We start from the raw sequence: 25,534 nt of genomic DNA, 5'->3' as shown, positions 1-25,534 counted from the left end.
AGATGACCTTCAAAGATCCCTTCCAACCCAAACTATTCCATGATTCTATGATTTTGGCCTTCTGTCTCACTCGTTGCTGGAGGCTGATGATGCTAAATCACATCTCCCCAAAAGCCTTTATTCTTTGTGTAAATTAGCTGATAGCTTCCTTCTACTGATGCAAGTCAAAACAATGCTTTAGCTGGCAGAATTATGTGGAATTCTGCCTCATCTGTTTTTTGCCTCCCATCAACAAACTCGTATTTCCCTAACAAGTCCTCAGATCTGGCAGTTTTCCAGGGTTTCCCTTTTTGGTAGGCAGCAATGAGGAAGGGAATCTCATCTTGCTGCCAACTCACCCACTTACAGCATGCATTGGGAAGGGATCAGAAAGCCTTTCCTTTGACTGCCTCAGAGAGAGGAGGCACTGGGAGTTCAGCTGGAGGCTCTGCCTGTGAGATGTGGGTCATCAAGACAAACCAGAGAGCAAACGCACCCCTTTGCTTTGCTTCCTGCCTTTTTTACCTTTCATTTAAGCAAATTTATGTCCTGGTAATGCACAGACAGCCCTTGAAAGGGAGATATTGTGTGTATCTCCCAGGCAGGTGCAGTCTGACTTCCCTGTGTGTGCTCTGGTGCAGGGTGGAGGTGCAGTGGCAGGAGAGGGAACATTCCAGTGGCCCTTGGCCAGCTCTGCCAGCCTGGGTGCCAGCTGTGGTGGTGGGTTTTGCATAGCTGTGGGTTTGATACCAGGCTAGCTTGCCAACTGGCAGCATGAGTTGGGTGACTTTCAACTCCACAAATGCCATGCCAGCATCTGTTTCTCATCCTACAGCATTTTAAATAATGCACATTTCCAGCTGTCTTCCCCTTCCTTCCCAATTCCAGAGTGCAGTTTGCTGGTTTCATGCCTTGCTCTGGGATGCATTTCCAGGCTATGCAGTTGGCATGCCAGAAGCTGATCAGGGGGCTGCAGGGTTTGGTGTGAACTGTCCGTGCCCTCATCCTCCAGAAGGAATCCTCAGCTGTGAGCAGTCCTCCAGCTTGTGGAATGCGTTAATTAAACAGGAATCTCTGGAAGAGGTAAAGTGGTGGAGGTCCTCTGCAGATTACTTGGCAGCTCCCTAATACAGTATTCATGGCTTCAAGTCTCTCAGGGAGAAAAAAACCCCAGCTTTATAAAAGGTTTTTTAAAGGCCTGCTTTCCAGTAGGAATGTATTTGAAGAACACAGTGAAGGCAGTGGAATCATGCTGCTCCCAAGCAGAGGAAAGATTAAATTCCAGTGCTCTGTTTGGGGTAAGTTGCTGACCTTTGTCTTCAGCATTAAAGCCATCTGAAGAAAACCATTCCTATCATGCACTGAGCTGCTTTTGCTGGATTCTTTCCTGCATACAGTGTAATAGTTTAATATGAATATAGCAGGAAACAAGGAAAATTGAAAGCATAATTCATTTTGAATGGCATGATGTAAGAGGTGATTTCTTTTGAGGAGCTAGAAGGCAGAGGGATCAGCATTGAATATTTTAAGTAGGCTCTTGGAACAATCCTGTAATGGACTTCCCCATGCCTCTGTCTTCTTAGGACCATAAGTCCTATGTTTCCTCCTAGTCCTCTTTTTTTTATTTATAGTCTTTAAGCCTTAATCAGGACAGTTTTACTTATCAGGTTGTAAAAATCCTTTATTTCCTGTCCCAGAAAGTCAATAAGTGTCTGCTTCTTCAGCTCAGTAACAGTTCCCCATTCTGCTTTCTGGGCAGATTTACTCAGTATCACTGCAATTTCTACCCACCAAGCCAATGTCTCTAGGCACAAACTCTTCCTGCTGTGTTACAGCTAAGCGTTTTCTACAGCAGCCTTACAATTCCCCACATTTCTCCTCCCCTCCAGAGCCTGGGAAAGCAGATGGACCCTGCAGGATGACCTGGGGAGGGGTCATGAAATCCAGGCTGTTGGAGCTGAAATGGGGAAGCACATTCCAGAGGAGACAACCCTTGCACCAGGAGTGTTTGCAGAGCCCCAGCCCACACTGCTGAGCCAATCTGGAGCTCTCCAAGGCACTGCAGTGACATGGCCTGAGGCAGGGGACAGCAGATGTCTGCTATTTAGGCTGTTATGGTGTGAGGTTTTCCACTCGCTGGAACTCAGCTCCCAGCTAATGACAGCCATGGGAACCCTGTGCAGTGCAGGGCTGAGCAGGAAAAATCCATGGCAAAGCATCCTGCTGCTCTCAGCCATCTGAAAGGGGAGATGGCATGTGGGGAGCCAGCAGAGGCAGAGGCACTGCAGAGAGGTCCACAGTCAAATGTCAAGGCCACAGTTTCCTCATCAGCCATAAGGAGAAAAGCACTTGGCAAACCCAGCCCTGAACCTGAGTGACAGAACAGCCTCCTTCAATCTGGCTTCTCATAAGTGCTGACTTTTCTATTGTGTTTTAGTAAATCAGTTTTATTCCTCACCTCAGGCTTGAAAGCTCCATTTAATGTCTCTGCATCCTATTGGATTGGCCTGTCACTCAGCTGCCCAAGAGGGCATCCAGGGATATCCAGATGTGATGTCCTGTCAGAGCTCTGCATGTGAAATAAAACTGGGGATGGTGTGGATCTCCCATGGAGTCCTTGGTGTCAGAGAATGAGAGCTTGGCATTGCTCTGCAGCTTCTGTTGCTGGAGAAGGGGAAGGCCATGTGGTCAGTAATAAATATAGCTGACCTATCTGAGAGCACTGCTGTGGGCAAATAGCTCTCTGTGGCCTGGAGGAGGTTATCAGTCAGCACAAGGAATGTGGACTCTGGGTCATATTCAGCCCTGGAATCAAACAGATCAGGGTTAAACATCTGAGAGCAGCAGAGCTCTGGCCATGGTAAAAGATCATGCTTTAATTCAAGGAAAAGTGAATACAAAAGCTAATGAGTACAAAAGTGAATACAAAATACAAAAGTGAATACAAAAGCTAATGTCTCAGGCAGCATGAGATGAGTAGGAAAACATTATTGCCACCATAAAAAAGCCATAAAAAGTTTTAGTTTTCTACCTCTGCAGCAGCAGTAGCAAAGGTGATGCTGTTGCTTTCCTAGTTTTCCATTTCAGAGCTTTCAAGAACTAAAAGCTCCATTTTACAGAGACAGCCTTGCTTGCTGATAGCTTCCAGGGAGGAAAACCAACTTCATATCCATATAGAGTTCTGTTGGATTGGCCCATTTTAATTTGGTGGGTGTGACTTAGAATCCCTATGTCGCTATGAAATGTTATGATTTCTCCTTAGAAGATGTGGTGGTAGATCTGAAAAGAAATGAGGTTCTAAATGATATGTAACGACACCATAAAAAAGGCATCATGAAAAGGCAAGATCAAATGGAGAAGAGCAAAACCAGCACCACAAGAGGCATCCTGGTTTTGGGCTGGTGGAAGTCCTTGTGATCTTTTGATGAGTTCACAGAAGCTGTTTGCCCAGGGCCCTTGCCAAGCAGCCCATGAATTACAGGCGCAATGCGCGTGATTAACGCAGTGGGCATGGGAAAAGAGTGGCAGCACAGCCTTGGGAAGAGGTACCAGGAGCAACTGATGCTTGTGAGAGGCTTCCCCCAGCCTGAAGAGGAACATGCCAGGGTGTTTCATGCTGTTGCCCTTTGCAGCTGGCACAGACTAGCAGGCATTTGTTATTTCAAAGTATACATGCACTGTCATTTCATGGTGTTGATCTATGCTGCTTTAAAATAGAATGCTTAGAAAATGGATCGTGCTTGGACCTCCTGGTCTCTAATTTGCAGCAAGTGAAATTTATGCTCCTATTAATTTTAGAGAAAGGTTGTTTTAAGGCATTCTCTCAGGCATTTATTCTTATTATTAATGACCTACTGTAGTTCTTTGAAATTTCTGCTCTCACCCAGGTCTCAACAGCTCATGGAGGTGAGGCTTGTGGAATCCAGAAATGAAGTCAATGCCATATAGCTGGACTGATGTAGAGCTGTGAGATGTGATGTGATCCCAGACACAAGTAAAAGGGGCTCTCTGCCTTAACTGTGGGCAGTAATAGAGTTTGTTAATCAGTGATTTCTTACCTTCCCTATTTTTTTTTTTTTGTCGAACCCAAATATATTCCAACTGAAATGTGAATACCCACATGGAAATTTTAAAGCTCTGGCCTTGCTTGCTGAGCTTTTCACAGTCATTGGACTCCTCTGAGTAGATGCTGAAAGACCTGGTCTGTACCAGGTGTTTTCAGTTATTTAATCAGAAAATTATGTCAAGGCTGGAGTGGAGAATACAGGAAGACCTGATAAAAAAAAATTAGAAAGATAACAAATTTAAATGTTGTCTCACAAGAATGCTGAATTTGGAAAAAAAAAGAGAAGCAGACCATTTCAATTATATGAATTATCTGATTTGGAGATCTCCACAGTAAAACAGTTCCCATTGAAATCAAGGGACTTTGTATGAATTCCTGGACTATCTTGCAACATTTGTAAGACTTTTCACAATGATGGATGAAGAGGGGAATTATCTGAATAATGTGCTTCAGTACTTTCAGTGAGGCTGTGCCAAGGGCAGCACCAGGTGACAGGATGGATGAAATCAGGCTGGTCAACACAGACACCTAAGGCAAAGGGAGCGTTGTCTTGGGCCTGTTCAGTGGAAATATCGTTTGTGAGAGATGCAAGCAGATTATTCCACACTAGAGCCAGGTCTGGCCACTCTTACTGATCTAATTACTCTCAACTGATGAGAGTAACCAAAACCAGTTTTCTTAATTGTGCTGGAAATTTTACATCTTCCTTCTGTCGTATTTTTTCTGACTTCCTGCCAGTATTTGCACATTTGTTGTTGAACAGTGCAGATTGGTTCTGGGGAAAGTAAGGCAAGTCAGCCATGCTCACCATGTTGACTGTGTGATTCAAAAGTGGTTTGGCCACTCCTAAAAAATGAAGAAAGAAAATTCTCCTGGTCCTTGGCAGAGGATAAGGTGACAACTTTCCAAACACCCTGATTTCCTTTCGCTTAGAGTCCGACATCCAAAAAACGGGGAGGCTGTCGTCACATGTATGAGTGAGTTCATTTGAGAGCACAGTGATCAGTCAAGGGAAGCAGGCCAACAGGACAGGGAGGAAGAGAGGCCTCTTGCAGATGGTTGTTTGGTTTTTTTCCCCCAGGGGACTTAGCTAGGGCACTCCAAGACAAAAGAAGCTTGCTGTCATCCACAGCAAATGTTCTCCAAGAGCCCCACCACATTTGGCAGCTGCAGCCAGGGTCGACTCAACTCTTGATGTTGCCCAGGGCTATAAATTCTGGTCTGTGTAGTTTGTTGTGAGAGGGATTATCAGAGGAGATCTTTTACTTTAGCTCGTCTCTGCTCTGCTTGGACACTGCAGCCTATATGGAATTTCTTATTTAGAGTAGAATGTTAAATGTAGTGTCCTGGCTAAATTCCAGCCTGGGTGTTTATATTCTGCTCAATTAAATGCCATTGCTGGATCATTATTTGAAAGCAAACTGTGGTGCTTGTCCTTTGCTAGTAATGTATATACCCTTAAGACCTGATTTATGAAGAGGCACATCAACCCTCCTCTGAGGATCACAAAGTCATGATTCACATCAATAATGATAGTGTGCACTGGACCAGACCTTCTGGATTCTTTTTCTTGTTTTTTCTTTGTAATCTCAAGGTTTATTTTCTTGCTCTTGCAGCATTGTTGCTTTTCCTGCCGTGTTGGTGTCCCTGAGTTATCACATGATGTATCTCCAGCGAGCTGCTGTACCACAGGTCCAGGCAGCGGGGGAAGGATAAAAAGCCAGATCTTTTCAATCAGGGCAGTTTCTCAAATGCATATTTCTTCAAGAGGCTTGTTTAGTCTGTTTCTGTTTTGTGTTTTTAGGAGTCTCCTCCTTTCCCTGTCTAAGTCATGATTCTCTTTCTCTACATCAACAGTAGTGGTTGAACCTGAGAAGGCTTGGAAGGTGTCTCTGACAGGCATCCAAAAGCAATGAATATTTATTTGTATTATCTAAACCTTTCCACTCATAAGGATAGGACTGCCCTGTTTTCCTGTGTTTATTCAGTGCCTAGCACCATGCTCCCCTCCATATGTTCTTGCTCTTGTGCCATGATTAGCCATTAGCACAGTAAAATAATCTTTATTAGTAATAATGCTACAAATTATTACCAGGAAGAGTGAGTGAGGAGATACGAGTTTGCTTTTCCCTGCATTGCTTCTTTGGGAGAAGGTAGATATTCCAGCAAGGCAATTCTGCAGAGATACAGTAGAGATCTACTCCTGTCTTCTCTTTAAGTCTTGCATCAGAGATATAGCCACAGGTTTCCCCTCTTTGCATGCCAAAACCCAGGTATTTATTTAATTTTTAAAAGTATTGATTGAATTATCTCATTTTCTAGGCGCAAAGAATGGTGGAAATTGTTGAGCTGTAGAGCAATGGTTTGACTCAGCCATATCAGGCGCACTGACCTATTAAAACATAACAAGAATCCAGGTTTTGCTTATAAAGGATGTGTGCTATGAGATGGAGAAGCAGTTGCAGACCTCATTAAGGCCAAGTACATTTATTTTATTTTTACCTGAAGCATAATTAATTCAAGAAGCAAGTTCCACAGGTTATATTTTTAGATACTCCTGGGCTGAGGTGAAAAAGATAAAAGCTGGTCATTTCCTCATAGCTGGGCTGCAGTGGACAGAAAAAGAGAAATGGTTTCTGAGGAGGGACTGATAGCTCCAGCCCTCTTCCATAAAGCAGCTGGAGGTTGGAATTCACACATGAAGGACATGTCTTTGAATGTGTTCTGAAAGCAGCACGACAGAAACGTGGTGCTGTGACTTGCATAACGTGTAGCTCCATTTCCCAGCACACTGGTGCTGGCAGAATCCAAGACCACAACAATGGCAAATTCACATGGGAACTAAACGTGCCCAGCCAACCTCAAGCTGCCTTCAGATCCCTTGACTAAGGAACACACTGAGGAGCTGTTTTTTCTGATTTTCTGTTGTTTCACATGGGGTTGGCCCCATCCAGAGGGTCAAAGCTGTGTTAAGGATGATGCTGGTCATGCACAGGCAGTAAAATGATCTTGCCCTGCAAGTGCTACTTCCTAAATTTTCTTCTTGACTTCATCTCCACAGATGAGATCAGTGGAAAGGAAGATGGGGAGGGAATAGCATGGAGATTGCAAAACATGCTGGGAGAAATGTACTTTTCCATGCATGTCTTGCTTGCTGGACTGCACATTCCACTTTCCCTGATGACAGTATTATGTGCTGGGTTTTGCTGGTAGCTAGGCAGCTACCCAAAGCAACAAATCCAGGTGCCAATGAAACTTTCCATCGACTGAAGTGGGTTCAAGGGCAGCAGTAACAACTCACAATTCAGTCTCTTCTGAGGCCACAACACAAGGTCCCATGCAATATTTTTAACTGCAAATTATTCCAAAATCTCTCTCAAAACACAATCTGTACTTCATGCTGCGCATCTGTACCAAGGATTTAGAAGAAAAAGGGGTTATTAGGACCTAATTTGCATTTTATGTTTTATGCTTCCTGGCAAGTTAAAGCTGTGGTCAATGGTTCGGCCCCAAATGGCCTTTCATTACTCAGGCTGTCCAGACATTCATAACCTTATGAGTCCTTACCAGAGAGGCTCAGATTTGTGCCAGAAGTATTGGGAGAAGAGAGTGCTCATGTGGAATATGTATAATGTAAGAACTGAATGGAATTCAAGGAAAGAAAGGTGATATTAATCCCCAATAAACTGACAGAGATGCTTAATTATTACAAATCATAAAATTATACAAAACGTTGCATGAGTTTTATGCAGTCACTCTTATTCCTCATCTTCTGCTGTTTTATGTTTATCTATTTAGGCTAAAACTCTGGGAAAAGAAGCTGCTTGTGTTTTGGTTCCCATATGACCCTCAAAGATAGCATCCTCTGAGAGTTTTGCAGCCAGCATCCAGTGAGGCTCCCAAGCCAAGGTTCCCAAACACCAGCAGTCAGGACAGAAGTGGCCCTGTAACACATGATAAATAATAACAACTCTTCTCCCAAAGCCAAACCTTCTGAATAAGGATTGCTGTTACTGGTGGGCTGGGTAGCACCATCCATTATTGAATTTGTCTAATATTGGACATTATAATATTAAGATCTTGCCAGAGTTATGTAGACTGAAAATTTTCCATGCTTGGTTTTTTTCTGTGCTACATTTTTTTCTTTTTTTTCCCCTTCTTTTAAATTTTGTTTTATTAAAACTAACAGTCTGAAGGTGGAAGCCAAGATTGATCAGAATGACAAAGTGTCATCAGTCTGGTGAGGGAATGAGCCCTGATGAATTAACACCATTATAGCTATTCCTTAAATATCCAGGCTAAGTATGAGATCTATTGCAGTTTCAGAGGATGTTATTTGCATTGCACACTGCTGAGGGAGCTGACAAAGTTTAACATGTTTTGCTGCAACTCAGTGATGCTGTTCATCCTCTCAGTCAAAAATGGAAGAGGCCATTTAGGGTGCATTTGAGGGAAGGATCCCATCGTGAGGATCTCTCCATGCTTTTCCCTCCAGTGAAAGAAAGCAGCCACTTCAGACTGGGCCTCAAGGTCTTGCAGATGTCTCCCAAAGGGTGGCACTTGGAGAGCTGCTGCAGAGTTGCTGGTGTGCAGTGAATCCATATCCCACCTGTGCTGCTGCACACTGCCAGTGTAGGACAAGTGCTGGGATCAGATAGGGAGGGAGAAATTGTGACCCACTGTCTAAAGAGATTGAGATTGAGTGTAGAAATGGAGGAAATCAGCTCAGAGGAAGCAGAATGGAGGAGCAGTACTGCTGCAAAATTAGGAAAGGAGGGTGAAAGAAAAAACAGAGCAGTCATGGTCCAGAGAGTCCAGAGAGCCCAGGATGATCAGCCAACACAATTTACAGCTTCTTTCCCAGCTCCCAGCAGCACAAGCAGATACACTGACACCCCTGTGTCAGCTCTGCTGGTATGGGTATCACTATGAGTGTCAACATGATGGAGTTTCTGTTTCAAAGAAAACTTAGGAAAGAGCTCAAGAAAAGCCATGTTAAAAGAACATTCTTCAAGTTGTCAAGTTGAAAGTTCCCAGCCTTTTGTGTAAACTCTTCCAAATGAGCAAGATTTTCTTCACTGGTCCACAGCAGGTTTTGTTCTTCAATTTTTCTTCAGTTCCTTAAAAGCTTAGGAAATTAAGCATGCAAAAATATGTGTTAAAACAATGAGCACCTAAAATAAATTTTGAATTAAGGCTGCCTATGCAGCTTAAATTCATCTTTCAGTATATATATCAAGTAATTAGTTTTCTTCCCCAGGAGCCCTAATGCAGTCAGTTCAAAAGCCTGAGTTAGTCTGGGGCTGGAACTGGGTTGTCTAATAAAGGAGCATAGAATGGCTGACTCATTTACTGCATGAGGTAAAAGGTGTGTGATAAATTTAAAAGGGGATTTGCGGCATCAAAGGAAATGGTTTCATAGCCAAAGCAATTGAATAGCATACTAAGGAACTGGACAGGGATAGATCTTATGTGATGACAGGCAAGTCACTTAAAATTAGTTTTTCACAGTTGGCCTCTAATTGTGCTTTTTCCATTTTCTGAGTAGCTGCCTTGAGATTTTTGGGTCTTGGTTACGAACTTGTCCAACTGAAGCAAATGGAAGGTTGGCTTTGGACAGAGAGAACAGCATTTAAAGTTAAATACACAGAAAATCAAGTAGCACTGATCACTGGATGCTTTTTACCTTAATCTTCACATGTTTCAGTTCCCCATCTGCAAAATTTGTCTCCCAAAGGTGGGGTGCAAATATATCCATGAATACACCTAAGATATTTGAAGGCTTGGAGAATGTCACAGAAATATCCATGGAGAAATGAATCACTGTGTCTCCAGGGCAGGCCTGACTGGTGTGCAGTAAATACAGTCCAGGGCCACACACTGAACCAGAGGAGAGCACCAAACACTGAATAGCTGCTCATTATTAGGCACTGTCTGTCCTGTGCACTGAATGAGGTGAAGGCCCTGTGGGAAAAGCAGTTTGCAGTGATGTAATTAAAGACTGTACCAGAACGCACACACAGGGAGCAGTGGCATTCAGGCTGTACCAGCAACTTTAATTTAGGTTTTTCCTGGGTCTTGAGGCTGAGCTTTGCAACCTCAATCACGTTCCTTTAATAATTCGGGGTGCGTCGACGTAACGCTGCAGCTGAATTCTTCCTTGTGGGATATTATGTCCTATAAAAAAAGATATTCTGTAATCAAAAGTGAATGTCTTGCATTACTTCCTGTTTGCTCCCCATGCTGCTACGGATAATTGCCTCTTTCCTGCGGGTGGAATGAAGACTGTTGAAGTCCAATGGCCTCAACCATGGGCTGCTTATTCAATGTGGCGTGTAAGCAGCAGGGATTTCCTTGTCCCTGGCTGGAGACCTGCATACTTTACCTCTTCCATGCAAGTAGGATGAAATTAATCAGTGTTGGTTTTCTCAGCAAGCAATGAAATTTTAACCACTGCAATGTCGGAGGAGGAAGACTCCTCAAAGGGGACCAGGAGAAAGTGCATGAATCAGAAGTTCCTGCCAAGACATGAACACTACACTTGAGTGTGTCTGAAACGTTGGGCGCAGAGAGTAAATAAGCCCCATGACAGGTCTAGCCTAACTACCCAGCACTTCCATGGCAAGTAGCCCATACTTTCACCAACCTTGGCATCGAGACGAGGATAATATTTTTGCAAGGATGAACTGCACTCCAACAATGTCTCTAATGTTTCAGTGTCAATGCAAGCATGCTTTCCTTTCAGATCAGCCATGTGGCTCTTCTTTTCCATCCCTTTCCCCCTTTTCCTTTCAGAGAAGTACATTTTATGTGTCTGCTGAAGAGGAAATCCCTGTCTTCTGTGGAGTTCCTGGGCTGAGGACCCAGAAGACAGTGCACCTCAGTCCTGGGAATGGAGCTGTTAAGCCTTAGCTGATGGTTCTCTCCCAGCCTCATGCACTGTGCTGAGTGTTCCCATACTCCACTCTCACAGGAGAACCTACCCATCTCCAGAGTGATAATTACACACTGAATTCCATTTTTAGAGAGCTCCCATCAGCTGTTGCACTGACTGATGAGGTGACAGCAGCAGTCTGTCTGTGCACATGGGACACGGAATACTGTTGGTGAAGCCACAGCTTGCTCCAAACATCTGTGCACCCAAAAGCCATAGACAGCATCTGCCCTACCCATCCTGGAGGTCAGCAGGAAAGTACAAGCACAAGAGGCTACCCTGCTAGGTAAAATTGAAGGGGAAACACAAATGTAAGTGGCTGCCCCATAAAAGTGATCCTTTTCCCCATATCTGAGCATTCCTTCACATTTACAGACTCAGAGGTGATGCTTCACACAGGGGGAAGGTATCACCCAGCTGAGAAAAGGCAGTGTGAGCACTTGCACTGTTCTTATGTCTGACTTCACCCACCTCACTTCCTCCTATGTTCTTGACCAGAATAACTTGGGAATGGATTTCTCATGTAGTTGTGAGGCTGCTCTGCCACACCAGAGTTACTCCTTGCCGTGTGTCACCCTGGTATAAACCTTCATGAGATGACCTGATTCGATTTCAGTGGAACCAGTTGATATATTTGAGCAAAGCAATTTCTTGGTGGGTCAGCACCTGGCTGGAAGGATGCTGAAGAAAGCAAGCATTAGGATCTCAGCTATGCATTTATTTCTTCAGATCCAACATGTTGAAGTATCCTCTTCCAAGTGAGAAGTAAAATGTCTATATACATTTTCAGCATCTAAATATCCTATCACTGCTTATGAGGTAGGCAATCCTACTTGAAGTTCCTATTAATTCTGCCTTCTGTTCACTGAAATCTTTTCAGTAACTTTGGAGGTGATAGTCTGGGCTTCTTGTTTTGCAGATCTGAAATATTATCTGAAACAACACCATTATTTTGTGTTGCTGGATATTTGTATGTTGAAATTTAGGAAACAAAATAGGGAAAAAACACTTCATAAGGATAAGATGTTTTTCATATGGCAATGGAAAAATAGACTGAGAAATGACCAAAAAGTAAAAAAAAAAGAGATAAACTGAAAAAAAAAATCAAATACTAGAATAACTTTTAAAACTGCAAAAGTTTTCACATATTTTCCCCATGACAATCCAGTCTTCATAACATTGAAGTCAAAGTTCTCTCTAAAATTGGTTTTTCTTTTTTTGTAGACCTAAGTAAGACTGTTCATGGGTTTTGTGTCTGGACACAAGCTGCCACACCCTCTGCATCCATCCCAGTAATTTGGTATGAAGGGATCCCTGGTACTGCAGAATTCTGTCAAAAAGGAGAAAAAAATGCTTACCACTGGCAATCCCCCTCTTGCACAAGTTACTTTCAGTACATTTGGAGTTTCTAAATGACTTTAAAACCTCCTTTCCACTCCTCCTATCAATTTTACTCAGCAGCTCAGCTCCTTCACACCCACTCAGAGGGGGCTGTCTCTCAGCAGGCAGTCAAATCAGCCTGTCAATATAAACCAAGGCAAAGTCAGTGTCTGTATTAATACAAATGAGCCACTTGTAGTTGAGGAAAAGATCCAGTTAAGTGGTAATTTAGCAGTGTTGTCACAGGTCAGTGGTACCCCCTAAAAATCGCTGAGGATTGATTATGTTTTTCAGTATATTATTGTCTCTGATTACTTAGGTTGGTGGTTGAGCTTATTGTGCAATTTTTTTTAAAGGTTGGGATTGACAAACATTTATAAAATAAGTAGAATTTTACCAGTGTGGGATTTTCTTGTACTCGAAGCTTGGGGTTTCAAAACATCAGGAGAAAAAAATGGGAAGAAAAATACCCAAGAAAATTTAGCAGTGGAAGTAACAACTAATAGCATCTACTATTCTGTTAAAGGATTCACAAATAAAAGGGCTGGGATGCTTAGGACTTGCAGTGACTATTGAACAGCATGCAGAGTAAGTAATGCCTGTGAATAGTTTTATTATGTGCCTGTCAGTAACATGTGCTGCTTAAATATGCACTCACAGAGTGACTGTGCTGGTGGCTCTGTGCACTCTGCCTCTTACTGACCTGGTAAAAGTTTCATCTTGAGAAAGAAAGCTGCTCTGCTTTCTACCTAGGCTGCTTTAGAAGTCAAAGAGTAGTTCTGCAAAAGTCTTTTCGTCTTAAGAAAGTGATTCACAAGATGTCTGCATTGGTTTCCTGGAACTGAGATGTTTATTTTGTGCTATGTACAACAGCAACAGTTCTGTAGATTTCATAACATTAAACATTCAAATTGCAACTTCTACTGAAATTTTCTTTCAGCATGCGTTACCCAGAATGTCACCAGGCAGGAGTCTAAATAACAGAACTAGACAGAAAATAAGTTTGGTATTTCAGTTAAAAACTTTCAGACTGGGCATAAAAGTCCCAAATAAAAAGAAAAAAACTCTCAGTAGCTACGGTCTTTGAGAACAAATCATCCAGTTCTGTCATTCCCATCCAAGGCAGAACAAAATGAGAACAACTCAGTGTTTGTTCCCTGAATTTCACAGGGCGTTTCTGAGGTGAGCTTTCATATTTCTTTGAGGGATTTTTTTTTTCCAGTCCTCTGGCCTTGTGGCAGAGACATTGTTGAAAGCCATTTAAGAAGATAAAGGCAAACTCTTTTTCTAGCCAGGGTGGTGGTCAGGGTTTTGGTGTGGGCAGCCCTTCCCCTGGGGCTGCACCAGTACCACATGAAAGTGCTGGGAAATGTTGGTGGGGCATCTTTTGTGATCAGTGTGAAGCAGTTTGGAAGCCCACCCTGCCCTGAATACCTTTGTGACTGGCCACAGAGGCAACTGTTCAAACACTGTGCTTGGGAAACCTCACCAGAGGCAATGATCCAGGGCCATGTGCTTTTCAAGTGTAATTTATGGGAATGGAAAGCAGCTTACTACTAGTAATGGGAATTTTTTGACTAGAAGTGTAACACACCTGCCCATCTGTCTGTCAGCCAGTCATTCTGTCTCCCTGCTCTTTTTTGCTTTTTGTTCCCTTTCTGTGCACTGTTATTTTAACTGGCAGCCAAATGTAAAAGAAAGGATATGTTTAAGAACGTGGTACCTAATAATTTAAGTTTAAAAAAAAAAAAGACTTTAAAATATTCCCATTGCACATTCACAGTCCAGATTTCCTGGTGATTAATCCTGGTGCATGCATTTCCACTGTCCTGCTGGTGTTGACTGTGGAACTGAGAGACATAGTGAGTGGTTTATTCATGTAAATTGTGCTTGACAGAAGAGAGGTGGGAAAACTAAGGTGGGCTGATCAAGGAGCTACTGGAATTGGTGGGAGTCATTCTTTCCATCCCAGTTGGTCAGAGCATGGTGCTGATAACACCAAGGCTGAGGGTTCAATCCCCATATGAGCCGTTCAGTTGAAACCTGGACTCGATGATTGGGTCCCTTCCAGCTCAGAATATTCTCTGCTTTCAGCAGGTTTAACGAATGTCTTCATTATTGGCAGCAATTATTTGTTGTCTTTCCCTGCACCCCATAATTCACACAGTGATATGTTTGCTTCTCTGATTGCTCAAGCATTAATGGCAAACTCCATCTTCATCTTCCTCAGCTGAGCCTTGACCCTGCAGTTTCTGCTTTTGAGCACAGGGCTTGCTCAGTGACCCGTATGGAAGGGATGCAGTTGCCTGAGCGAGTAACTTTTACAAGATACCAGAAGTGTTGGGGGAGACCTGGAATAACTCAGCAGAGTAGCTCAGATTTTGTTAGGATGAGAATTTGTCTTCCACTGGCAAACAGCCTGGTCTCAGGGCAGGGCATTTTCACTTTGCCATCTGACTCTGCTCCTGGCACAGGGCTGGATGACCAAATGAGAGCTGAGGGTCCCTCCCCAGGCTCTGGACCCCACTCCTGTTTTCCTGTGCAGTGATTATATTGAGCTCACAGGATCTTGTTTGATCCTCCTCCTGCTGCTGCTACAAAAAGGGTGGGTGGGTTGTTATCCCTCCTGTCAAAATCTTTGTCCAAAATCAACAAAACCACAAACGAGTTCTGGTTCAAGTACTCGTGCAAACATATTTATGCAACTGCTTGTAGGATTTGACTTTCAAATAGAATTCCATGAGCAGAGCTTCAATGCAGCTGCTTTCAAAAAACAAATGAGAAGATCCATATATATCACTGAAGTGTATTTAACTGTGAGTTTGTTCCAATATTCTCCGAGCATATTTTCCATATCAGTCCAGCTGGACTGTTTCCATCTCCAGTGTAATGCTGCTGTGATGTGTGGAGTTTATCCTTGTAGCCTAATGCCATGAAAAGAGTGGAAATAAGGGAAGTTATACAAAGCAAACACTGTCTGCATCTGAATAATTGCATTAGATGTTCGATGATCAGGAGATTAAATTTTGTTTGTTTTAAAAAAGACAGCTGACAAATAGAGAAAATTAAGTTGGCAGGACTTAAAACCAGTTTGGGGTAATTCCATTGTCTCGAGTAAGCTTGATTGCATTCTTATTTTTAATTAATTAAACTTAGATAGTCAGTGCCAGAACAACTCTTGCTGTAACAGCATAGATGAGGGTCTCCAAGTCTCTTGTAGAAAATCCTAAATTCAAATGGAAAAAAATAAAGGAAGGCCAAAAAAATGTTCTTCCCCAGTACTTCATACGTTAGGTCTAGAGCTTTCCTCAGCAATGAAGGGCTGGTTTGAACTGCAGAGCAGGACAAGCTGCTGTTTAGAATAAGGAATCTATCAAGCCATTATCTTGTCATAGGTTGTAACAATTTCCAAGTTTCACTAAAAAAAAAAATAAATAAAGAAAGCAGATGAAATATTTATGGTTAGAGAGAGTGTGCTTTTGCCACCAGCAGGAGAACTTCATCCCAGCTCTTGGCTTCAGAGTTGCTGTCCGGCACCTGCAGGGCTCTGGAGCTGCCAAGACAAACACTCCCTGAGACAGAGGCTGCCTCGTCCTTTTTAATCTCTCTGAAGTGCCAGGTGAAGCTCTGGAGCAGTAGAGTGGTTAATGTATAAAAAGGCTCTGCTGTGCTCTCCTGGACTGAATTTCCTCTGCCGGAGTTTGTGCTGCAGGTGAATAGCCAGGAGCCACGGGGCCATGCAGCGGCACTCGGGGCTCCCACCCCTCCATGGACCTTTCCTGGCTACACTGCTCAGGGGCAGGCACTGCCATTAGCCCCATTTTATAAATACAGCATGCCCCTGAGGCAGGCACTGCCATTAGCCCCATTTTATAAATACAGCATGCCACTGAGCTCTGCAGGGCACAGAATGTTAGCTGTGCTGGTAACTCAATTCCCACGGGAGCCTGGATGCTTGTGTTAGGCTTTTATAACGTGACTTGCTGCCACAGTTTATAGGAATTTTTGAATGAACTGAAATGTGGCATTTTTATTCCTGTGTTGTGCTCTCTAACCATCTGGCTTGCCTCACTTTTTAAAGGCATTGCTGGAGACAGGGTGAATGGAGAGTCCTCAGCACCTTAACCACAGGTTTGCATTGTAAAACAGCCCCACTCACTCCCCAAACAACAACAACAAAAAACCTAAACCCAACAAACCCCAGAAAATAACAGACAACCAAGACAACAAATCAAAATATTAGATTTTCTCCCCTTTTAATTGAAAGTTGGGGATTTTGACATCAGCAACTCTCTTGCCTTGTGTTGAGCTTTTCACTTCATCAATGGTAGGTTTTGACTGGTATGAAATTTTGTTAATAGGACTATTTTTCTTAGGCATGGGCTCAGATATTTTTAAGAACCTTACCAAAATATCTGTTTGGGAACAAATAACAAGGAACTTCCCTCCTGTTGCTTCCTCCCATTCCTGCAATACTCCCAAATAGGCACCATGAAAAAGAGATCTCTCTCTACGTTACTGTACAGGTTTTTGATCAGGCTCTGCAGTTTAAACAGCAATATCCCTGTTTCTTCATCAGAAATGGGCCCCTGTTTTCAGTTTCTCAAAGAGAAAAATATTATATGTTTTCCACAGCAAGTACTTGAGTTTCCAGAAAAGTTCATGAAGTCCTGACTGGCCATGACATCTCCAGGACTGAAGACTATAGAAAATTAAAAGTAAGAGTAAAAAGGTAGTAAGAGGGTCTTCAGATGTGCTAACATGGCCCATCTTGGGGTTTTGCTCTTGAACACAAGGATTATCTTTTGTATTGAAGCATTTTTATTAGAGATGGAAAACCATCTTTTGTAGAATGCAAGAGCTAATGTTCCAGCTTTCCAGATCATTCTGAAATACAAGAGCAACACAGACACTGTTAATAATGCAATCAAAGCAATTTAAATCCTTTTAAAACATCCACAAAGGAACCTTTGATAAGAAGCAACTTTCATTAGCCTGAAAGACTAGGCAGTTTAGTGTGTGCTGTTTATTAAGTTTATACATAGACAGTGGTAATTCCACTTTTGGCTGGAGAAGAGCAGCAGTAAATTATAAGACATCTTTATAAGCACCAGTGTTAGACTTGCTGGTTTAAAATGAAAAATGTATTTATATTAATATAGCTCTAAATGGGGTTATTCAGTACTTAAAGATGCAATTTGTTTTCCATTAGTGCTCTGAATGGACACAAAATAATTCTGTGAACCTTAAAGGATTTAGTCCTTTTTTTGACAGAAAGAAGGAAATTGCTACAAGTGCACAGTGTATGATGGGCTGTGAAAGTCTGTTTGGTTCAGTTGTGCTGCATATTCTTTAATCTTGCTCTTAGTTCCTGCCTTTGTCCTCCTTTTCATTGTGTGTTGCTGTAAGAAAACTTACATAAAGAAAGCAAAGATGGGCAAAAAAAAAACAGAAGTGGTTTTATATTTGGGCTGGGCAGGGTGGGATTTCTTTTAGCAGCATCTCTCTGAGTTTGATTGAGGAGGGAGGCGTGCGATTTTGGGACATTTTTAGCAGAAATTTCCATCCATCTCACAGATTTTGGGGGTCACTTTGACAGGCCCCAGCCCCTTGGAAGAAGAAAGTTTTACTTTTGGTGTGCCAGCATCTTGGGAGCTGACTGCTGCTCCCTTGGGCTCTGATGCTGCTCCTATTGCCCAGCTTGAGTGTAGGGACTGAGCCATTCAAATACTTTCTGCCATTAATTTTGGGGTGCTTTTGTTCTTCTGGGACAAAGCAGGTGAGAGGAAGAGAGCAGCAGACAAATCATAGACTTGCAACAGCATCTGAGTGGTTTTGGTTCACCTAAAAGAGGAAAAATCTGGAAGGGAAGATGAATTCTGATCTTGGATCACTGAGCATGAGCAGGAAATCAACAATTAGGTCTTCCTACATCCTCTTTGGGGGTTCCAGGCGTTTGTTTGTTGGTTGTTTTGTTTCGTGGGGGCTTTTTTAGGCAGCATAATTGCTTTGCATTTGGGTCTTACTCATTTTTCATCTGATTTAATGCCAAGGATAGCAGGGATCCAGAGGTCAAGTCCAAATGTTCCCATGCAGCAGCATGGTGCATGTCTTCTTGGCAATTCTCCACGCATTCCTTTGGAAAATCTGCTCTTGGGATTCCAGTATGTTGGAAAATAAAATGTTACTTAACAGATAGTGCATAAATACAATCCTTGGCCACACCAATAAATGACCAAAGAGCTGAAAAGATGTTCCTGGCTTTTGTAGACTTTAAAAGTGAGGTTTAAACTGAGCTCATCCCTCCCCACAGACATCTACAGGAGGAAGCCTCACCAGATGATTGCAGGGCTTGGCTTTGCAGCTCTTCAGAACGAGTTGCAGAAGTGCAACTTTTATAGCAGTTTTACTTAGACACCTGCAGTTTACACTGAATATCATAAAAGACTGATTTTCAGCCAAGAGTTATCACACAGTGTTTTAGTTCATCACTAGCCCATCAAAACCCACAGGTAGATTGCAAATGTGAAAGAGAAGGGGGGACCTGGTCTCTTTGCAGACCACTGTTTCTCTCCAAAAGGTGATATTTTGAGCCAGCCAGAAAAATGAAAGGTATTTAAATGAGAAATTAGGACAAAAAATCTTCACAGTGCACAGGAAGTTTTTTTATATAATTAAAATATTAGATTTTCTTCCCTTTTAATTGAAAGTTGGGGATTTTGACATCATCAACTCTATTGCCTTGTGTTGAGCTTTTCGCTTCATCAATGGTAGGTTTTGACAGGTATGAAATTTTGTTAATAGGACTATTTTTCTTAGGCGTGGGCTCAGATATTTTTCAGAACCTTACCAAAATATCTGTTTGGGAACAAATTTGGCCATAGGCTTTGAATGGTGACAGCATGACGTGTGCAGGTGCAACTATTTCAGTGTGTTCTTTGTGCTGGCTGCTCCTGAAATTAGTATTTCAATACATAAGCTATGAAGTAAAGGGGAAAATGAGTCAGTAGAATTATGAATAAACATTATTTATCTTTATTTATCTTATGAATGTTAATTATGGCATTTTATATAATACCTTTTCTATATTAATCTGTGTTGTTGCTCTGTTAGGAAGATGGAGAATTCACTTGCATGTGTGCGTTGTTTGCCAGCGATATTTTCTAAATAAAGAGTTTGGCGTCAGTGAGAAGTGTCTGCTTTCCCAAGACTTTGACCCACCCAGCCTTTCACCCTCATTTTGGGTGACTTTGCAGGTGTTAAACAGGATGGCGCTGAGGCAGGAGGGTCTGACTACCAAAGATATCACTCTCAGAGCTGTTTTAGTTACACTTCATCATCATAAGCATATGGTTTCACTTCCAAGTGTTTAGCATTTCCATTTCCTCAGGAAATCATTCCTTCTATTTTTTAAACTTTTGAAACTGGATGGATGTTTTTACTGGCAGGCGGAACGGGAGCGACACAAGGCTCAGCCCCAGCCCAGGAGAGCCCCTGGCTGCGGTGCCCGCCTGCCTCCCCATCCCTCCCCATCCTGCAGCAGCTCCTGAGCACGGCTCGGGGTGCTCCGGCCCCATCTCTGGGGTGCAGCACGCTGCTAAAACACTTCTTGCCGTAGTAAAACCATCCACTCCTTTTTCAGCTTTAGCTCAGACCTGTTTTTCTTTCTTAGTCTGCTCCGGGCCCATGCATCCCAAGAATTAGTTGAGTGCAGATTCTTTTAGCTGTCTTAGAGAGGCCAACAGCAAGATCAGGGCCTAAGAAAATAATTTGTGTCACCTACAAGGAATGAAAGCATTTTTGTCGTGTGTTTATTGTCTGTGTTGGTACATCCAGCAGTGCAATGCACATGACGGAGGTATGGATGGCTCCAGGGAGCTGCTCTGGCTGTTGCATTTTCAGAGATTATTTCTGGTATTTCCTTTTTCCTCGTTACCAATGGGTCACCCTTCTCACGTGCTGGCCAAGTTCTGTAGAGTAGGAGGAAGTCTGTGCTCATGTCTTATTTATGTTGTGTTTATCCACATATGTCGTAGTGTTTAGCTGCTTGTTGTCTTTCCCTGCTGCTCTATGAAGTTGTGGATGTGCAATTTGCACACTAATTTACCTGGTCTCACTGGCCCTTTTTGTAGAAAATCATCCTCTGCTACATTGGGTGTCACTGTGTCATAACAACTTTGATAAACTAATTGCATTTTGTACAACAGTTATCACTGTCCATCAAATGATGTTGTACAAGAAAAAATATGGGGCAAACCAGCTGATTATTGTGTTTGTCCCTTTCTGGTTTACTCTCTTATGGATCCATACAGTCTCATTCTTTTTTTGGCATGGGGGATCTTGCTGTGGGTTGGGGCTTCTGGAGGGATTGAGTCCTGCCACCAGGCAGGCTGTGTGCTGCTGGTATTCAGGGTGTATGTTTTATTCATACCCTCACAAGAGTTAGTTAGTCAAGGTAGCAGAAACCAGCATCAGGGAGGTATAGTTAAACCTCCAAACCTCCCAGGAGAGCTCACCTCTCTGGTGAGCTCACCAGGCTGCTGAGCCTCTGTCTTTGTGCTGGCCTCTGGGATGTTGTGAGGGCTGTTCTGATCCACTCTCCTGACTCCTTCACTTCCCTTAGTGCTGTACCTGTCTGCACATCCCTCCAGCAGTTTCTCACTAAAAATGCCCCTTGGTCAAGCAGCACAAGCTGGTAGCACCCACAAGGACACCCCAAGGCTGCTCCATGTCCCAGGGATCCCGCTGCTTTCCTACCACACCCATCAGTGCCATGGTGTTCCATGCTGAAGGCTCCAGCTCAGGCAAACAAACCAGTGCCAGGGGGTGGCTGCTGATAATTAGATTGACTGGAGGTCAGGTTAGGATTTACACAGTGATTTTGATCCAGTTTTGCTTGCAAGAGAGCATCAAAACATTGCAGTTTTCTCAGTAGATTGAGTGATATCCTGTTCCAAAATGGAATGGCAGTGCCAGTGAAAAAATGCTGCTGGCATGTTGTTCCCAACTGCTTCAGAAGAGCAGACCAGAGCAGGACCAGACTGAATTAAAGCCCATTTCAGCTGTCCCCAGCCCATGTCTCTAGTGACCACTAGACCAAGTTCCTGACCAAGTGCTTCAGGAATCAGTTCCTGAGGTAGAGCCAGGTGCAGCACTGGGCAGGCTCCCTCCTTCCCCTTAGGAGAGGCAGCCTTGGCTGCTCCTGCTCGCTGTCACCCAGCTGCAGGGCAGAGGTCCAACACCTCAAACAGCATTTTCTGTTCAGGACAAATGTCCCCAGAGCGTGGGGAGGCCCTGGCATGGGCTGCCCAGAGAAGATGTGGGTGCCTCATCACTGGAAGTGTCCAAGGCCAGGTTGGTTGGAGCAACCTGGGATAGTGGAAGGTGTCTCTGCCCATGGCAGGGGATGTGTAATTAGGTGATCTTTAGGATCCCTCCCAACCCAAACCATTCCATGATTCTATGGCAATTCTGGTTTTGCAGAACATGGTCCCCAGGGCACAAGCTGAGTTGAGGTCCTTCAGCTGGGTGCCTCAATGGCAAAGGGCAGCTCCATCACAAACATGTGCCTGCATCCATGGAGTGGGAAGAGGGCATGGGGGCCAAAGCAGAGGGGGAATCAAAGACATTTCAGGGGCAACTACAGGCCCAAGAGAGAAATAGCCAAGGCACTGACAACTCGTGTGGGTTTGGTATGTCTGTTTGCAGTGCTGTGTTATGTGTTTAGAAGCTGGTTGTTTCCATAATAACAGCAAGTGCCATATGGCAGCGAGGAGGGTGGTGAGAAGAATGCCTAAGGAAACACAGTATGTTGTTTGACATGTGTGTACTTGTAGAGGAATAACGTGTCTCAAGCAAGTATTGCTGCTCCAAGCAGGCTGGGGGATTTTCTGCTCTCACCAGAAAAATATCCAGAGACCTTGGCATTTGTGCTGGTGCCATGCCAGTTAATGATGCCTGCCCTTCATCCATATTCTCCTGCTGATAGTCCTTGTGATGGGCAAAGGACCTTTTGCTGTACTGTGAGTGATGGTTGTGGATGCACCAGCACAGAGGAATGGCATTTAAACATGGCTTTTAAGGGGAAATACAGTTCTGTGAGGAGTGCTGTGTTAAACTGAACTGAGCCAGATGCCATATGCTCTATCCATTCTTTAATGCTCAGCAATTAAATAGCAGAAATTTTGAAACCTTTGAAAATGCACAGTTTACTATAATTGTTTAATAGAAAGTAGGCTAAGCGTTTCCAGAGATCTGGAGCACTTTAGTGCATATCTAGGAAGCATCCAGGAAGGACTCCACAAATTCCAGCTTTTTCTGCCCTTTAATGTATGACTCATATTTCAAGGACTTGTAATTTGCTCCCCACATTCTCACCAATACCACCAGTCTGAGCTGTACCTTTGCATACATTTCCACCACAGAAAAATATGACATTATCTCTTCATAGTAGCTGAATGGCTTTTGCTTGACCTTTACCAACACCAGCCCAACAAAATTCAGCCTCTCTTAATTGAGTCCTAAAGCCATTAATTACATTTGTATTTGGATACCTGAAACATGGTGGCAGGGAGAAGGAGGTTGTTGTGATTTGGGGTTGTAGTCCTGCACTCACTTGCAATGCTTTAAACTCATGAGCAACCCAAAAGGCAGAGCTGTTCTCATTTTCATGCTTCTGTTCTTCTCTTTCCTGCCTCCAGAGAGAGATTACTGGAGCATATGTGAAAAGCAGCCCATTGGAAGGCTCCTCTTTCGGCAGTTCTGTGAGACTCGGCCCGAGCTCGAGTGCTGCATTAGGTTCCTTGACTCGGTGGTAAGTCAGTTCTTGTGGTATTTTGGGGTCCTTTGCAATGTTCCCGTGGCAGAGCAGACTCATCTGACCCCGAGAAATCGCTGTTTTGTGGGATTTTGTGTCTGAATTGCTGGAGTAGGCAGTGGGCAGGGCTAGCCCCAGCATCAGCCTGGCACCTCTGGCAGCACAGGGACACTCAGGGACATGAGCCACCACAGAGGGTAAGGACAGTCACCCCCACAGTGCTGCTGTGGCCTCCCTTCATGTCAACACTCAAGCAGCTGAGCTGCTGTGGGCAATGTCTGCTGATGGGGAGGCACTGGGAGGAAAGGGAAGTTGAGAACGGACTGACAAGAGTGGATGGGGAATGTAATAATCCTAATATCCTTTACCAAGGCTTTTCATCCATAGAGTTCAGGATGCTTCACAAAGGACACCCTGATAACCACCCTGTTTTTTTCAAATAGGAGAACAGAGGCACAAAGTATACAGAAATAACTTGACTGAGGTCACTGAGAAACAAATCTGCTCCATTTTCCACCCCAGTGAGCCATCAGTTAACCCAGCCACTGAGCATCACCCCCGAGCCCTGGGGGACCTGACGCTCTTTCCCAGGCTGGCAGCACTTGGCCATGTGTCCTGCCAGCTGTTCACAGTGGAAAAGCCTCTCTGTGACTTCTTTTGCTGGGAACACATGGAAGGGGAGGGTGTTGATCAGCCAAAAGGTGAAAAGGTACCAAAGAACAAGATGAACTTGTCACTTGTGAGTGCCCACAGGGTCTCGCTCCCTGGGTAACACTGATAGAAGCAGAACAATGCACACCAACAGGAATAAAATTGTTTTGTTTGCACCAGGGTGAAGCTACTCTGAAGTACAGGGAAATGTGAGGATTGCACTGAAGCTGTAAATGTAACAGTCTGGAGAAGACATGTGATCTCTTAAGGTTTATGTTACTCCTGCATTACAACAGGACATCTACAGCATCACAAAAAGTGTTGGATAAAGTCTGAATCAGTTTTTAAATATTTGGAATCAACAAACAAAGGAGACTGCTGTTAATTTTTAAATTTTCAAATTTTCAAATATTATTGATTTCAAATATTATTGTTCTGTGTAAGCTTGCTCCCAGCCCATGAAAATCCCTGCATTAGGCAATATTAAGGTCAAGCAACACAGCCCTTTGCCATTAAATTGGATGATTGCTACTGAAATTTGCCCAGCGGGGTCACACTGTGTTTAGTGAGTAGTGGGATTCAAGCCAAGCCCTATGTTAGGCAAAAAAAAGCCCTATAATGAGACCAGGAGTCTGAATTTACAGCCCCAATCTGAGACCACCAGGAATGGAAAACCTTTTCTAGACCACCTGCTGTAACAAGCAGGAAAAGCCAAGATCCTTCATTTTCTTTTGTCTTAGTTGTTTTTCTAACATGAGATGCAAAAATTACCTTTTGTATAATGTCAAATAAAGGGAAAAGATAAAAGGGGATAATATTTAGCCATTCTTGAGGGACTCACAGAGCTTTTTGCACATTGAAAGGGAGGACCACCTCTCTTTTCCAGTGCCCATCTAAGTGACTTTACCAGGTGACACAGTAAGACACTGGCAGAAGCCAGTACTTGATGCCTCTCAATATTTTATTCAGTTTTTCAAGTCATGAACTCAACTGTCTGCAAGGAAAGAAGTGACTGAGGCTTCTGGGAGACAACCAGAAGCTGAGTCAGACATTTAACAACCTCTCAACATCCTTGTGAGAGACTAAGCTCTCTCTCACCTTTGCTTCCAAAGGCTGGTGGAGTCATCCAGACCTTGCAGACCAGAATATGTAGAGACAAAAAAAATCCTCTCCTGACTGGACATTTATGTCAGCTGTTATGTGAAATAACTAACCTGGTCTGATGTAGCCTCCTGCAAATGTAATTATGGCAGGATTTGGGGATTTTTTTTTTCTGTTAAACAGTTGTTAAGCTGCCTTCTGAAGAAAAAGGATTTGTATCACTGAATTCTGCATGCATGTAGGCATGTAGCTGTCAGTTCCCTCTGAGACCTGTGAATACCTTGACCAATTTCAACCAGTAATTGAGAGGAAAATGCTCAGAGGCATAAAGTCTCCCCATGTTTTGTGAGAGCAGTGTTTGGGTAATTAGTCACAATCGATTGCAGCCCAGACTAACACGACATGTGGTTTGTAAGCAGCAGGCCCCAGCTTTAGATGATAACAGTGATAAGAACAAAGAGATGCAGAGCTCTGCAGCACAGCACTGGTGGAGCTGTGGGTGTTTGGTTGCCACTGCTGCTGTGGGACCAGTGAGTGCCTGTCAGTGTGTGTGTGTCTGTCTGTCTGTCTGTCTGTCTGGGAAATGGAGCAACAGCAGCCCCTTCTC

General features: G+C 43.5%; 1 protein-coding gene across 2 annotated transcripts in view; it reads left to right on the top strand.

Moving 5' to 3' along the window:
• The window catches only part of GRK5 (G protein-coupled receptor kinase 5), a 153,756-nt gene that overhangs the window by 72,348 nt on the left and 55,874 nt on the right, over nucleotides 1-25,534 (top strand). Inside the window, exon 3 of one of the 2 annotated variants that reach the window (XM_054637105.2) lies at nucleotides 23,060-23,172. In XM_054637105.2, the coding sequence (XP_054493080.1) occupies nucleotides 23,060-23,172 (113 nt within the window). Of the gene's footprint in view, nucleotides 1-23,059; nucleotides 23,173-25,534 lie in introns of those variants that run through there. The other variant, XM_077182822.1, reaches the window with a different exon arrangement.

The sequence above is a fragment of the Agelaius phoeniceus genome, chromosome 9 (genome assembly GCF_051311805.1).
Source record: "Agelaius phoeniceus isolate bAgePho1 chromosome 9, bAgePho1.hap1, whole genome shotgun sequence".
Taxonomy (NCBI): domain Eukaryota; kingdom Metazoa; phylum Chordata; class Aves; order Passeriformes; family Icteridae; genus Agelaius; species Agelaius phoeniceus.
This window is presented reverse-complemented; position numbering and strand designations above follow the sequence as displayed.